Source organism: Lactuca saligna, chromosome 2 (assembly GCF_052625555.1).
Source record: "Lactuca saligna cultivar CGN05327 chromosome 2, ASM5262555v1, whole genome shotgun sequence".
Taxonomy (NCBI): domain Eukaryota; kingdom Viridiplantae; phylum Streptophyta; class Magnoliopsida; order Asterales; family Asteraceae; genus Lactuca; species Lactuca saligna.
In genome coordinates, this window is record NC_136418.1 from 5367833 (window position 1) to 5382101 (window position 14269).

Here is a 14269-nt window from a genome sequence, read left to right on the forward strand (position 1 = left end):
TATAAATAAAGTTCAATTACAAAGGACACTTGTTCTATACTTCTTATGTCAAAATTCTTTGAATATAATTTTACCCCACTTAATAAATAATGAACATTTAAGATATTTAAGATACTTGGCATGTGAGATTCAGTATATTACTCCATACATCATACAATCTACAATATACAATATACACCCAGTTAAATGAGTTCAAGGTTTTGAAAGAGACATAAAACTATAATTCTAAATGCTACCAAATGATTTTACTATCTTGAAACAAGAACAATAATTACATCTCAATAATAGTAGTTTATAAATACACACAATATCTTTCTGACATAATTACAAACGAAAATGAAGTTTTAAGAATTTCATATCCAAATGCAAAAGAATATGACGTACTCAAAAGTTATGGACAAACTTCTATCATAATATGATTAAAGTCCCTAGGACAATCACTTGTTTCATAAAAGTCAAGTATGAAACTCTTATACATGTTCAAACGAAATACTACAAAAAATGTGTCGAGATTTGTCATTTTTAAGTTTATATATAACTTTTTCTCAATGTGCTTGGAGTAGACTAGTATCAGTTGTCGGGATTATTTATTTATTTACTTTGATATATACTTTGTCTTGTATATTTTATCTTTATTTTTTTTTCGGCTTATATTGACTTTATCCCGGTTGCTTTTGTCTCTTTCGCAGGTTTTCGAAATCTTTTTGCGTTTTTCATGATTATCTTTGTATATTTTTTATTGCTCACTTGAACTTACTCACTTCCTCTTGTTGTTCTTATTTTTCCTCCTTTATAGGTCATTGCTCTTCTTCATAAGGAGACTTGGAATATTTACATCCCCTATCCCATTATAATAGGATTTTCAGTGTTTGTTGTTGTTTTAAAGTATAAGCATGAAATATCCGAAATAATACCTTAAAATTGTATCATTTTAGATGGTTAACTAAATCAACAATACATAAAATCAGACTTTGTGTATTGGTCTATTGGTTCTTAAAATATGACATCAAATACTTTAGGTAAACTAGATGAAATCTAATGACATCAAATACTTAATGTAAACTAGATGAAATCTATGCCTTTTGCACTTCTATTTTCGCTAGGCTCCAAAATCCAACGCCCATTACATTATAATTTTCATTTTTCATTATCGTTTATTCGAACTTTTTATATTTCTTCTTATAATTTTCATTATAGTATATGCTCTGATATAGAGACAAATAACATTACTTGAACACAAAAAAGCAAAGAATCTTAAAAAGAAGCAAGTCTTTTCATTGACCACACGATTTGATATCAAGATTGTCGATTTTCGATAGACCATGCATGATTTACTAATAGAAGGGTGAATTAAGTCAACATTTATATAGTTAAAGGGCCAAAAGTTAACAAATTGTCATTCAGAAATTGTAATGTAACAAAAATAGTTAACGCTTGCTCTGGAGAGAGAAACCAAAAATAGCGAGAAAGGATAGAGAGAGAAAGGAGCATGGGTAAGGTAGGCGGAGGTGGAGCAACGACGGCGAAGAAGAAGAAGAAAGGCCGTCCTTCTCTTTTAGATCTCCAGAAACGGGCTATAGAACAACAGAAATTGCAAAATCAAGAACAATTACAACAGCGGAGATCCAATCGCCGGAACCCTAACTCGACTGCCAGCGACGTCGGTGAAGAAGAGTACTACGATGACGATGATGACGAGAGGAAAGAGAAGAAAGTCAAGCTCGTTGTTCGTTTGCCCCAATCGGATCAGCAACAACAACAACAACATTTCTCGTCTGATTTAATTAGATCTTCCTCTCTTAATTCGGCATCTTGTGGCTCTGATTCGAATGCTGATGTTGATATTCGCAAAATTAAATCCGGATCTGGTGGTGTTCTCACTGATCATCAGGTAAATTTCTTTCATTAATGCCTCGAAATTAGGGTTTAGATTTTTTTTGTTTTTGTGAATTTGTACTGTAGTAATGCTTAAGAGTTTAAAACAAGAAAATCGAGGGAAAAAGTGTATTTTAGAGCATAAAAAATACCAGGATTTTAAAAATAGCAAAATTGAGGGGAAGAAAATATCTTCACTGGCCATGATTTTCTCCCTTTGAAACTTTATTTGGATTTTCGCGGGTACTTCAACAGCCTTTTCTTTTCTTCCAAGATCGTTAGTGGACGTACTTGTGTTGACTATGTCACGTTTTGTTTTTAGCTTACACATCCATAACTACAAAACCTGTAAATAGATACATGTGTGGATATATAACATACACGTACAGTGCGATGCTAATTTATATATATATATTTTTTCCTTTCGTGGTTTGTGAAATCTGAAGCCTTTAATTCTATCAACGTTCTGTTTTTGACATAAATTCTCTTATTTTATTATATTTGTATAGTTGATAGTTGATGTATTGCTCCTAGTTAGTCTATCTGACTTTTATTATTTATATGTATATGTATAAGGATATGCATACACACAGACTTAAAGGAACATTCCCCCACCACCATGTCTCTGGGAAAAAGTTCAAATTTGTCTTTTCTTTATTAATTATTGTTATTCTCTGTATTCTTTAACCTCACCTGTACTTGCCAATTGGTTATGTTTCCTTTCATCTTGTGGGTGCTTTCATTAATGATGAACTACAACTACCTTTGATGTATTTTCTGTAATCTAATTTATTCTTCTTTGTTGTAACGATTGGTGTGGATTTTATGTTTATAGGGTGAAAAGGTTTTGAAAGCGATGGACACTCTTCATGGTCTTAATCAAAAACCCTTTTCTTATATTTTTGAATGAGATTTTATCATGGTTTTTTGTTTTCTAATCTTTTCATTTAATTTCTATGCAGGGTCACCATTAGAGTCTGGACCCACAACACCTTTGCCAGACAAAAAGTTGTTGTTGTTCATTCTTGATAGGCTTCAAAAGTGTGTCTCTTTCTCTCTCTCTTTCTTTCTTTTGCTTCTTTGAATAGAGTACATCTTATTTCTTCCACTGTTTCTTGATTTAAGAGAGTATTTAAATTGTTCTACAGGAAGGACACTCATGCAGTCTTCTCTGATCCTGTTGACCCTAATGAGGTGCTTTATTTCGAAAGCTTTCATGTCATCAGTTGTGTTTTTTTTTTTTTCTACTTCTGATTGATATGGATATGTTGTTTTGTGTTCAGCTTCCAGATTACCATGAAATTATCAAGCAACCTATGGATTTTGGCACTGTTAGGAGAAAACTTGATGAGGGTCTTTATTCAAATTTGGAAGAATTGGAGGTTTGTATAGTCATAATCTCATTGTTTCTCTTCTTATATAGTATAACATAAACATTAGCAGTTACATAATCATTTAAAATTGATATCTTGATTCTATTTCTTTTCATATAGCATACATACAGTTATGTTTATATGAATCTTTTGTGAATATATCTTGTGTTTGCAGGCAGATGTCTATTTGATTTGCTCAAATGCAATGCAGTATAATTCATCTGATACAATATACTTTCGACAGGTAAGTTTCATCTTGTTTATGCATACTTTTCTAATTTTTTATAAATTATATCATTTTACTTTTTTTTTTTTTTCTCAATAGGCGAGGTCTATACTAGAGTTGGCAAAAAGGGACTTTGAGAATCTGAGGCAAGAAGGTGAAGATGGAGAATTACAACCAAAAGTGGTGAAAAGAGGAAGGCCACCTGGCAAGCATGTGAAGAAGACACCTGGCAGACCGCCATTGGACCGTGTTGGTCCTGAGTCAACCTCAGGTGCCACCCTGGCAACCCCTGAAGACAATACAAACGAGTCTACTCCTTATAATTTACGAAAAGCGCCACCTATGCTTTATAGGTATCAACCTGATGGTTTATTTGGATCGAATCGTTCTCGCAATGGTGAACATTTCTCAGAATTGTTGTCAGATTGGAATGAAGAGTTTCCAGGTTTTTTTTTTCTTCTTAAAATAGCTTTTTACACTTCTTATAATATAATAGATTCTATATTTGTTTGTGGGTGTCACAATTCACAAAGTTTTAGATTGTTTTAAGATGTGATTTGATATTTTGATTGAATGATAAAAGAATAAACACAGTAGTAACTAAACTTAATGTATAACTAAAAGAATCAATTTTGATAACTAAAAGAAACCAAGATCACTCCTTTTGTTACTAATAAGACAATTCTAATTTTTTGTTACACATTTTTTTATTGTTTATTCTCAATTTTTTCAGAGCGTATTCGGAAAGCAGACATGAAATATGGGAATAAACATTTCATTATTGACGAAACTAGACGTGAGACCTACAAGCAATATCACCCTTCAGCTTATGGTTATGAGTCATCTCTTTTGTCCAACTTTGGTGGGGAAAAGAAGCAGCTATTAGCAGTATGTTCTTTGTTTTCAATTTTCTTATATATATATATATATATATATATATATATATATATATATATATATATATATTCATCTATACCATATTTGTACTTATTTAATTCGGAAGTAGCTTTTAGGAAGTAGTTATTTGTTTGTTAAAGCATCCTACTTTCATTTCTTCCTATTACAAATCTACTCACTTATAGCAGTGTCATACAAAGAAAGAGCAATTTTCATTGATATAATTTGGTGAGTAAATTACACGAATGGTCCCTATGGTTTAGGGTAATTTACACGTTTAGTCCCTAATTTATTTTTTTAACTCAGAAGGTCGGTACTGTTTGTTTTTGTTACACGCTTGGTCCCTATCTTACTTAAAAAGACTATTTTCCCCTTGATTTTTTAATTTATTTAAATAAACACACTCCCAACCCCACCCCCACCCCCTCACCTCACCTTACCTACCCCACCATTTTCTCTATTTAAATAATACTATAATAGTCTTTTCAGGTAAGACAGGGACCAAGTGTGTAACAAAAACAAATAGTAGGGACCTTTCGAGTTAAAAAAATAAGTTAGGGACCAAGCGTGCAAATTACCCCAAACCATAGGGACCATTCGTGTAATTTACTCTAATTTGGTAGATTTATCAAAATACATCGCCCTAATAAGGAAAATTTTGAAAATTTGATGCTATAATTTCGTAGGTTTTATTTAGTACATTGCTTTGATAATAAAAACACAATAGATACATAATAGGAAAAAAAAGTAGAAGCAATATGCTTTAATAAACAAATAAATGAAAGTACATTGCTTTTTATTTTTTTTAAGCCCTTATTTGTTTCCATCCTTCACCAGTTTATTGATTTAGCCACTTAACTATATTCTGTAGTGACTACACCGTTATATATATATATATATATATATATATATATATATATATATATATATATATATATATATATATATATATTGACTTTGTAGTAATAATTAAAAACATTTAATATATATTTTTATTCACTAAAATCCAGGTAGGTTTACACGCTGAGCATGGTTACGCTAGAAGCCTAGCTCGATTTGCTGCAAACCTGGGCCCCGTTGTCTGGAAAATCGCATCAAAGAAAATTGAAAAAGCTTTGCCACCTGGCACTAAGTTTGCTCCCGGAGTCGTCGGTGAAAACGATGCTGCCCCTCCACCTTCATTATTCACCCCGCCCGTAAACCCGAGACAGCTGCCCGCTTTGCTGACCGAGAATCCCTCAAACCGACCTCAAATCCCATTAAACCAACCGAAAGTAGAGCCCATTGATCCCGACCCGAAAACAGGATCCGGTAGAAACGGTTTTAATTTCGGAACTAATCTGCCCGGGAATTCATCCGGGCAGGTGACCGACTGTGAGAAAGTAGGTGAAGTTGGTGGTGGGTCCGGGAAATCAACTTCTTGGCAACAGGTATACCAGTCTTAGCAGTCACAGTGTGAGAGTTTCAGTTCCAATGTGGATTGGATTTTAATAAAATATATTTTTTAATAAAATAGGTCATGTGTGTGGGGGTTGTTGAAAGAAGAATTTTGACTGATGTTTTGTGTGTTGTGGCAGAGTGATGATGGGAAAGGAGAGGATATGTGACGAAGACTGACGGATTGGAAATGTACCACTCTTAAAGCACAAAGTACAAGGGGGTGAAGAGGTGAGGTGGAAGAGGAGGTAATTTATAGGGTAGGAATGATTCTGTACAGATTAAAATATAACTGTCTTCTGATATCTTTGTAACATTGAACTGGTAATTAATGAGATTATGATGATAAAAAAAACTGGATTAGAAATAAGTTAAAAAAAAAAAAAAGAGGGAGTATTTTGGGTTTTTGATTTTTTGGATTTGTAAATTTATTAATATTTGGAGAAAAGTTAATATCTTATTTAGTTATTTGGTAGGTTTTTATTGACCCTTGGGGTTATATATGATCCAAGAGGACTGTAGCTTGTTCTTCTAACTATTTAGAATCAAAATCATTCTGCTTTTTAGCACTTGGTATTGTTTTTCTATTTATTTTTTTTAGCTTAATTGCTTTTTCAGTACCTTGTACAATTCTTGCTGTAGTCATGTACTTCAAAGGTGTTTTTGATAAGGTTTGCCTTCCATTGTGAACATTTAAGCATCTTTTTTTTATTAATCTCCTTCTGAGTGTAAGGGGTTATGGGCTTTTGAAGTTACACTACAAAAGAAAATATCATTTTCTTTCATGCAATTATAGTACATATAATTATATTTCTACATGTTTATATTTTTAGGTAAGCACCATCAATTATAGTACACAATTAGTTTTTAAACTGAAGACTCTACACTTTATTGGGCCACCTATCACAATAGTTTATCAAAATGAAAATGTAAATACAATTTGAAAACTAATATTACCACACAGCTGATAGTGACGAAGTATTCAAACCGATGTAATTCATACGTATTATATGAATAACAGTTTCTGGATTAATCCTTTTAATATTGTAATTATACACATGGAGTTTGGAAAAAGATTTTTTTGATGGATCCCTTCAAAATTTGTGAAGTATAGCATTTTGCCCGGCATGCTTGTGTAGTAGGAAATATCAACACTGGATTTTGTGTGAATGTGGGTTTTGATCATCAATCAACATCAGCAGATTTTGATGGTTATTTTATGATTCATGAGCATCATAACAGTCCCGTCATAAATGACTTACACTTGTAACGTCTTAAATTTTTAAACTAAATTGTTTATTTTAAAATAAGAGTAATCAACCAAAACCATTTTTCAAAGTATAATAAAAACATCCATTTGATCAAACATATCACATCGTGCTCCAAAATCATAATAAAACCATATCAAAGTCTTTAAAAACAAAAGACATGGATGCAGTGCAACTGTAGACACTACACACACAATCAAACACCTCGAAATTGCTAAAGTTGATAACCTATAACCAAACAAAGTTCTATTATCAGTTTATAGTTTAAATCCACCAAATTTTGACCAAAAGACAAATTGGTCAAAAAGTCAACAACCAGGCATGATATGACCCTTTAATAGGAGCGTCATGCCTATTGGTTTAACAACATTTTTCCTTAAGTTACTAATACTTTTAGCTAGAGGCTATAATTTTTAGATCTGAATCTAATAAGAGTCTTAATGGAGGCTAGGGTTTCGAGGAATCTAAGCTCTCTTCCATCAAATGAGGTTCCTTCTCCCACAAGCTACACACCAAAGTGACAAAACCCAAGGAAGATCATAAATGGAGCCTAGGGTTTTGAGGGAGGTGATTCTACAAAATGGAGGCCAAATAAGGCAACCCTAGGAGTTAGTGTCCTTAAATAGGGCCTAAGGATTGATAAATTAGAGTTTTAGTTGCTAAATAGGGTGCGCCACTCCATCAATTAGGTGCTCTACGCTTGCATGTGCCCAGGCTCGTTGCGTCTGCTATGAGGCATGTCACGCCTCAACCTAAAATTAACCCTCCTTAACATAAATTCAATTACTTAAACAGTTAAAATACATATTGGGAAACATGTGTTACATTACTTCCCTTAACGACGTGAAAGGAAATCATTTATACGTATTTCTTGTGTTTCGTAGACTGCTTCGGGAGTCACTGTAACATGCAATAAATTACATATTTGGTAACATGCAATGAATTACATATTTGGTTAATACTAATGCCAAATTTTTTTTGCATCAAATCGGTTTCCCCGAGGTAATCAGTTTTTTATTGATATAGGAGATCGATATATAACTAACTGGTTAGCATCACTTTTGACAATATTATTGGCAACAAATAATGACAAGATACTAGTAACAATACTCATAAAATATTTGACATTATCGTCATCAACGTTTATTCGAGGACATTGGAAAGACAAAAAGTTTGATTTTACTGTAACCTTATCTTAGAATCCGCCAAGTTAACCACCCCACAATAGTTCATACATAAGTGAAATGCACACCATAAAATGTATAATTAGACATAATTTACAACATGATTCGCTCCCATGACCCCCTAATAGAAAATTGGGCTTTAAAATCTGGCTATATTTTGATCAATAGAGTTTTGTGTTTAGATAAATGGTTAAAACGCTAAAAGACATAACATACAATTTAAAAAAAAAAAAAAAAAAAAAAACCTAAAATGCACTCCAATATACAAGTTTGAAATGAAGTATTCTCCAAAATATACAAAACTAGAATATATGGAATTTTGAAATATACAATTTTTCTAAAATTTCAGCTTTCATATTATTTTATATTCCGTCTCAACGGTCTTAACTCTTAACACAATCTGACACAAAAATTAATTAGTTTGATTAAAGTATTTCGAAGATTGTGATTATTTTAAAAATATCTCAAGGATTGGTTATAAAAGAGAATTTCACAATTATGTTGTTCATTTTTGTGATTAGCCCTTTATTAATATGTATACATGTTTGGAAGATAACTCCCTAGCTCCTAAACATAACTTTATATATGTAAAATAACAACGTACCCTCAGAATCCCATTGAAATTTGGTAGGGCATAGATATCGGCAGTTGTGTCTCCAATAGGGAAAGAGCTATTGTTTCACTAAAAAAGGCCTCAGACATGTGTAAATAATAAACACCTTTAAATGGGGGAAAGCAGAGGAATAATAAAACAGTGTGAGCTACATATACACATATAAAACATAATATTATTGATAATAACGATCAAAAACCAAAACATACAAGGGAGTAAGCATATACTGAAAAAAAAATCAATTTACCAAACGACATAAGCAATAAGACGCATATAAGGACCTCGGCCACTCAACTAACATGATATTTACCCTCCACACCCTCCTATATGAGGACATGTCGCTAGAAAGAGCCAATTACTCTATGTCTAACCTTACGATATCCTTCCACTTCCTATTAAGATGTCCTATTCTCCTCTTAACATCATCCATCAATGAATCAACCATCACCATCGTCATTGATGGTAGTCTTTTTTGTATATGTTCATGCCACCAAAATCGTCATTTCGTCAGTTTTATCGTTGATCCGTACAACTCTTACCGAATTTCTAATACTTACTCATGTTGGTTCAATTATATAATTTTTAGAAAAATTTGATTATTGATCCAAACTTTATATTAAAACCTAGTTATCATAACCATGAAAACATGAACTCGAATGCATTTCTTTATTTCCAAATTCGAAACATCATTTTAGATTTATATTTATTAAGTTAAAAGTAACTCACATATATATAATTTCCGTTGTTCGATTTGAGGCTGAACAATTTGGAACCCAAAATGGAAGGATCAATTTAGCTACTAGTATCATTACGTTTTTTCTTTTTTCTTTAAAAAAAATAATAATTCAAATCCAACACTTTTAGTAATTTTCTTAAAAATTAAATTATATACAAACTACATGAGTTTTATGGCATTTTGTGCATTTTATATCGTGTTTAAGATTATAAGTGGTGGATGCATCTATTGAATGGTTTGTATCTTAATGATCTTGTGAAAGTGTCTGATAAGTATAGTCAAGTATAGCTTGGATCATCCGGCATGTAGCTCTTAATTATGCTGGAAAGAATTTAGTGTTGGAGGAGGACACGTCTATTTTATGTTCCACTAATTTTGTTTGGTATTTATTTGACATTTGGCTGCTATGATGGATTAGGATTGTTATACATCTTCCTCTAGGTTTAGTTAGGTTTGTTTGATGTAAACGTTAGAAACCCTTTTTTTTTTTTTTTTTTTTTTTTTTTTTTTTTTTTTTTACCTTCAATAGCCATATAAGAGGAGCATTGTGAACGATAACAAAATCAGAAATTTAGTCTCGAAATTAGCAAACATGAAACCATTTGTGATATGATTTCGTCCAAGTTAGTACATGCGAAACATTCACTCCCCAAAAGACATGTAGTCATTTGTTTGATAGAAGCTATCAGACACAATCTTCAGCTTCCAAATTAGCAATCACATACAAGTTAGCCCCACAATGGGGACTAGTAGTTTGGGTGCATAATTTCGAGGTCCAAGGTTCAAACTTTGTCATGTCTGAAATATCTTTAATGTTCTACGTTTAACTTCTCACATGGATTTTAGGGTGAGTTGACATATATTGCACCGATGATAGGGTTTACCACTTAACAATTAGATCTTTATCTACCTCAATCAAAAACATCATAAACACCAAGAATAAAAATTACGAATCAACAAAAAAAAAGTTGGTCAAAATGAAAAAAAAATAATTAAATATAAAAGTTTTTTTTTTTTTGAGGAAAAAGTTTGGTTTTCCTCTACCAAAAAAATTGTCAATTACTAAAAGATTATTTGTAAACCTTTTAAAAAATGATAACGAAAAAAAAAGATATGCAGATGTTTTTGAAAATAAAATAAAGTTTATTTTTAAATAGAAAAATTAAAAAGTATAATATCTTTTATAACATTTTTTTTCTGTGAGATAACTAAGATTTAAGTGTTTAAAACTCTTAAAAGGTTTTGAAAATTCTAAAAAGTTAAATAATTGACCAGTTTTGTTATTAACAAAATAAATTAAAATTTTATTATTTAAACTTTTTGATAAGTTTGAACTAAGCTAGATTAAAAAATAAAACTATAAAACTCAATAAATATTTAGTAATATTTTTCTATTACGTAAGACTTTAGAGAACGTTAGCTTGTTATTTGGAGAATATATTCTGACCAAAGACACTAATTTTCTGAGTGTACAATCGCTGAGTCGGTGAACTTTTGTCTCATCACTCCCTTTATCCTTTCCCACCCTGTTCTCTTCATTAAAATCCCCAAATTCTCTGATGAACAACAGCTTTACTACGAAATTGTTGCGGAATTACTGCGTTTCGGTTAGTATCATTCGTTTCAACTTCTAGTTTTAGCTTCGCAGTTGAATTTTAAGCTCATCAATAGATTTTTCGTTTGCTCTCGTTCATACCTGTGGATTAATTGTCAGATTTTGGTACTTTTAGGAAATTATCGCGTTCGAGACTTCGAGTATTATGTTCTTGTGAAAACTATTGTTTTTAGAAAATTATTGCTTTGTGACAAGTTTAATAGAGTTCGGATTGACACTTGATTTTGATGAACTATAGAGTAACGTACGGGTAATTACTGGGAAATTGTACCTGTTTCTGTTTTTCTTGCAAGAACACATAGGCCTATGACTTCGGTTTTACATTATGAAGGATGCTTTGAAAGAATCAAAATCACATAACCTGTTAAAAGGTAGTATAGTTGGGTAATGTTACATTGATTCCTATAATCGATTTTCGTACGCTAATTGATATCCAAATGATTACGTTTACCCTAAATAATCAGAAAATTGGAATCATAATCGGTTTACGCAAACACTTAAAATTGATTGTTGCAATTTCAAATCGCAATAAGTAGTTTGAACGCACATGGCAATCCCTTAGTTTTACGTAACTCGTAGGCTATGAAATGGGAATTTCTTAACTTGTCCCAAAGAAATATTAGACTTTTAAATTACTCCTCTGTGGATGGATTAAAGAGTGATGAGGATATAAGAAAAGAGTTTGATGGTAACTTAAAAGAGGGTGATTATGACTATTGATTAGACTTTTGGTTTATTTAAGACTTTTAGTTTAAGGCTTCTTTTTCTTGTTTATTATCATTATAAACTATATCTTATATAACAACCTTCAGTTTGAGTTTCATCATCTGTTAGTTGAATTGCTGATTGCTTGTATATAGCCAAAGATTCTGGTGACATCATGAATCTTTTAATAATTTCTAAACCAAAAAACATTCTATTGTTTGCACAATAACTTAATTTATGTGTCTGCTTTCTTTCTTTTTCATAGAACGAAATATACATAAAACCATAATGTACTTTTCTCATTTTATCGATTAACCACTTAACCATTTTCTCTAGTGATTAAACCATTTTACTTTTTTACCATTTAGAAAACCATTTTCCTCCGTTATCCCGTTTTGTAAAAAAAAAAAACACACACACACACACACAAAATGCTTCAATCATTTTGTTATGAATTGTTTTCACTCCATTTTGGATTGCTTATCTTAATTCAACTTTTACTACTCTTGCTTCATGTAGGTCTTGTTTAACAAGAAGCATTCTTCTATTACTAAATGATTCCCATAAAACCCATTTCTCAATTACTTCTACACTTTTAGTATCACAATGACTTCAAACAAACCAGATACAACAACAACAACAACCACAACCCTTCAATATCCACCTAAAAATCAAGAAATCAACATCAAAGTTTGGGGATTATCCCTCATTTCAGTTTTCCCATGGGCAGAAAACCTAAAAATCCCAACTTTTTTCAACAAAAAACTAAAAAAACACGCACAACTCTCTCAAACCAATCTTGTGGGACCCGGTGTCACTTACTCCACAGTTCGTTTCAGACCTTATGTTTCAAAGGTTCCATGGCACACGGGTCCAAGGGCATTTTTGTCACAATTGTTTCCACGATATGGGCATTACTGTGGGCCAAATTGGTCAAGTGGGAAAGATGGAGGGTCTTTATTGTGGGATAAAAGGCCTATTGATTGGCTTGATTATTGTTGTTATTGTCATGATATGGGATATGATAGTCATGATCAAAGTGAGCTTTTGAAGGCGGATTTGGCTTTTCTTGAATGCTTAGAGAGGCCTCATATGGCTACAAGAGGAGATGTTCATGTTGCTCATCTTTACAAGACTATGTGTGTATCAGGTTTGTGGTAGATTTCTTTCCAACTTTTGTGTTTTAGAAATGGTTAAATGCAAGAAATAGCAAATTACTTTATCTATTTATTTAGGAGTTATTGGAAGAAATTGAAACTTTAGTTGATTTGTTTATTGTAGCATGGAGCATCCTAGTTTCATTTCTTTTTCCTATTAAAGCATTGTACTTTAAAAAATAAAAAATAATTTATTTTCCATTTTTTTCCGATCGATGAAAAGACCTTGTATTTTCCAATTTTTTTTCGATTTGACCCTTTTAGCAGTTTTTTTTTTCCCGAAAAAACTTGTCAAATGTGAGGTTTTTTCGAAAAAATAAAAGTTGAGGGATTTTTCGGAAAAATGAAAAACTGCAAGGTCTTTTTCAAGACAAAAATAAAGTTGAGGTTTAATCAGGAAAAAACTCAATATATAAGGTCTTTTATGATATTTAACCTTAAAACAAAACCTGAAAGTAAGATGCTATAATACATGAATAAATGGTAATATGTTTTATAGCTTTGCATTTATCCCAATTATCTCTTGTCTGTGCAAAAGACGTTAATGCCCTCCTCATCCTCACTACCAAAAAGATCCCTAGAAAATTTGTTCCATGTAAGGAACTTTGCCTAAAGGACAAAAGAGTAATTTAACCTATAATTTTTTTTTTCTATAATACAGGTCTGAGGGGTATACTGATACCATACAGACAACATTTGGTGAAATTAAAGTCGGGTCAATTAAGTCTTGGATTTGGATGGCTCAGCAATATGAAATGGAAAGGTTGGAATGCTAATAAAGAAGCACGCTAGACTTAAAATTCAATTATGTCTATATAAGACTCGTATATATATACAAGTAATATATGTATGTAAATGTCTTGTGAGTAAATGTCCAAATGATAACATTTTATATTAAATTGTCGTTTCATTAGTCTAAATTTCTACATCCATCTTAGTATATCGTAGTCCTAAAAACATGTAGGCGTATTTTGGATATCAGGAAGAGGAGGGTATTTATGTCTTTTGCACATATGAGAGATCTACTCTGTCTTGTCTTGTTTCATCTTTTTGAATAAGACAAAAAAGTTACTGTTTTGTTCACTTTAGTCACAGGAATAAAATATTATGGCTTGACATGTGTAACAAATGGGGCATATATGGTCTTTCTTTGTAAAGTTGATTATAATGTGTATAATAAGAA

General features: G+C 31.7%; 2 protein-coding genes across 2 annotated transcripts; both read left to right on the plus strand.

Annotated features, from left to right (window-relative positions):
* Positions 1-1423: 1423 nt before the first annotated feature.
* LOC145030609 (uncharacterized) lies at positions 1424-6295 on the plus strand. Its single transcript, XM_078978983.1, has 10 exons — positions 1424-1891; positions 2711-2747; positions 2838-2916; positions 3024-3069; positions 3159-3257; positions 3424-3492; positions 3574-3919; positions 4208-4362; positions 5382-5801; positions 5949-6295. The coding sequence occupies exons 1-10, from the start codon at positions 1490-1492 to the stop codon at positions 5976-5978; spliced, it is 1683 nt and encodes a 560-aa protein (XP_078835109.1). The 5' UTR covers positions 1424-1489; the 3' UTR covers positions 5979-6295.
* Positions 6296-11078: 4783 nt separating this feature from the next.
* On the plus strand, positions 11079-14006 carry LOC145030610 (Phospholipase A2 family protein). The gene is made up of 3 exons (XM_078978984.1): positions 11079-11216; positions 12449-13079; positions 13748-14006. The coding sequence occupies exons 2-3, from the start codon at positions 12536-12538 to the stop codon at positions 13876-13878; spliced, it is 675 nt and encodes a 224-aa protein (XP_078835110.1). The 5' UTR covers positions 11079-11216; positions 12449-12535; the 3' UTR covers positions 13879-14006.
* Positions 14007-14269: the final 263 nt, after the last annotated feature.

Excerpts from the sequence above, each read along its gene's own strand:
- LOC145030609 (XM_078978983.1), top strand. The coding sequence starts at position 1,490 with ATGGGTAAGGTAGGCGGAGGTGGAGCAACGACGGCGAAGAAGAAGAAG. Across the intron at positions 3,920-4,207 it reads TTGGAATGAAGAGTTTCCAG|AGCGTATTCGGAAAGCAGAC; the intron begins GTTTTTTTTTTC and ends CAATTTTTTCAG. Across the intron at positions 4,363-5,381 it reads AAAAGAAGCAGCTATTAGCA|GTAGGTTTACACGCTGAGCA; the intron begins GTATGTTCTTTG and ends ACTAAAATCCAG.
- LOC145030610 (XM_078978984.1), top strand. The coding sequence starts at position 12,536 with ATGACTTCAAACAAACCAGATACAACAACAACAACAACCACAACCCTT. Across the intron at positions 13,080-13,747 it reads CAAGACTATGTGTGTATCAG|GTCTGAGGGGTATACTGATA; the intron begins GTTTGTGGTAGA and ends TCTATAATACAG.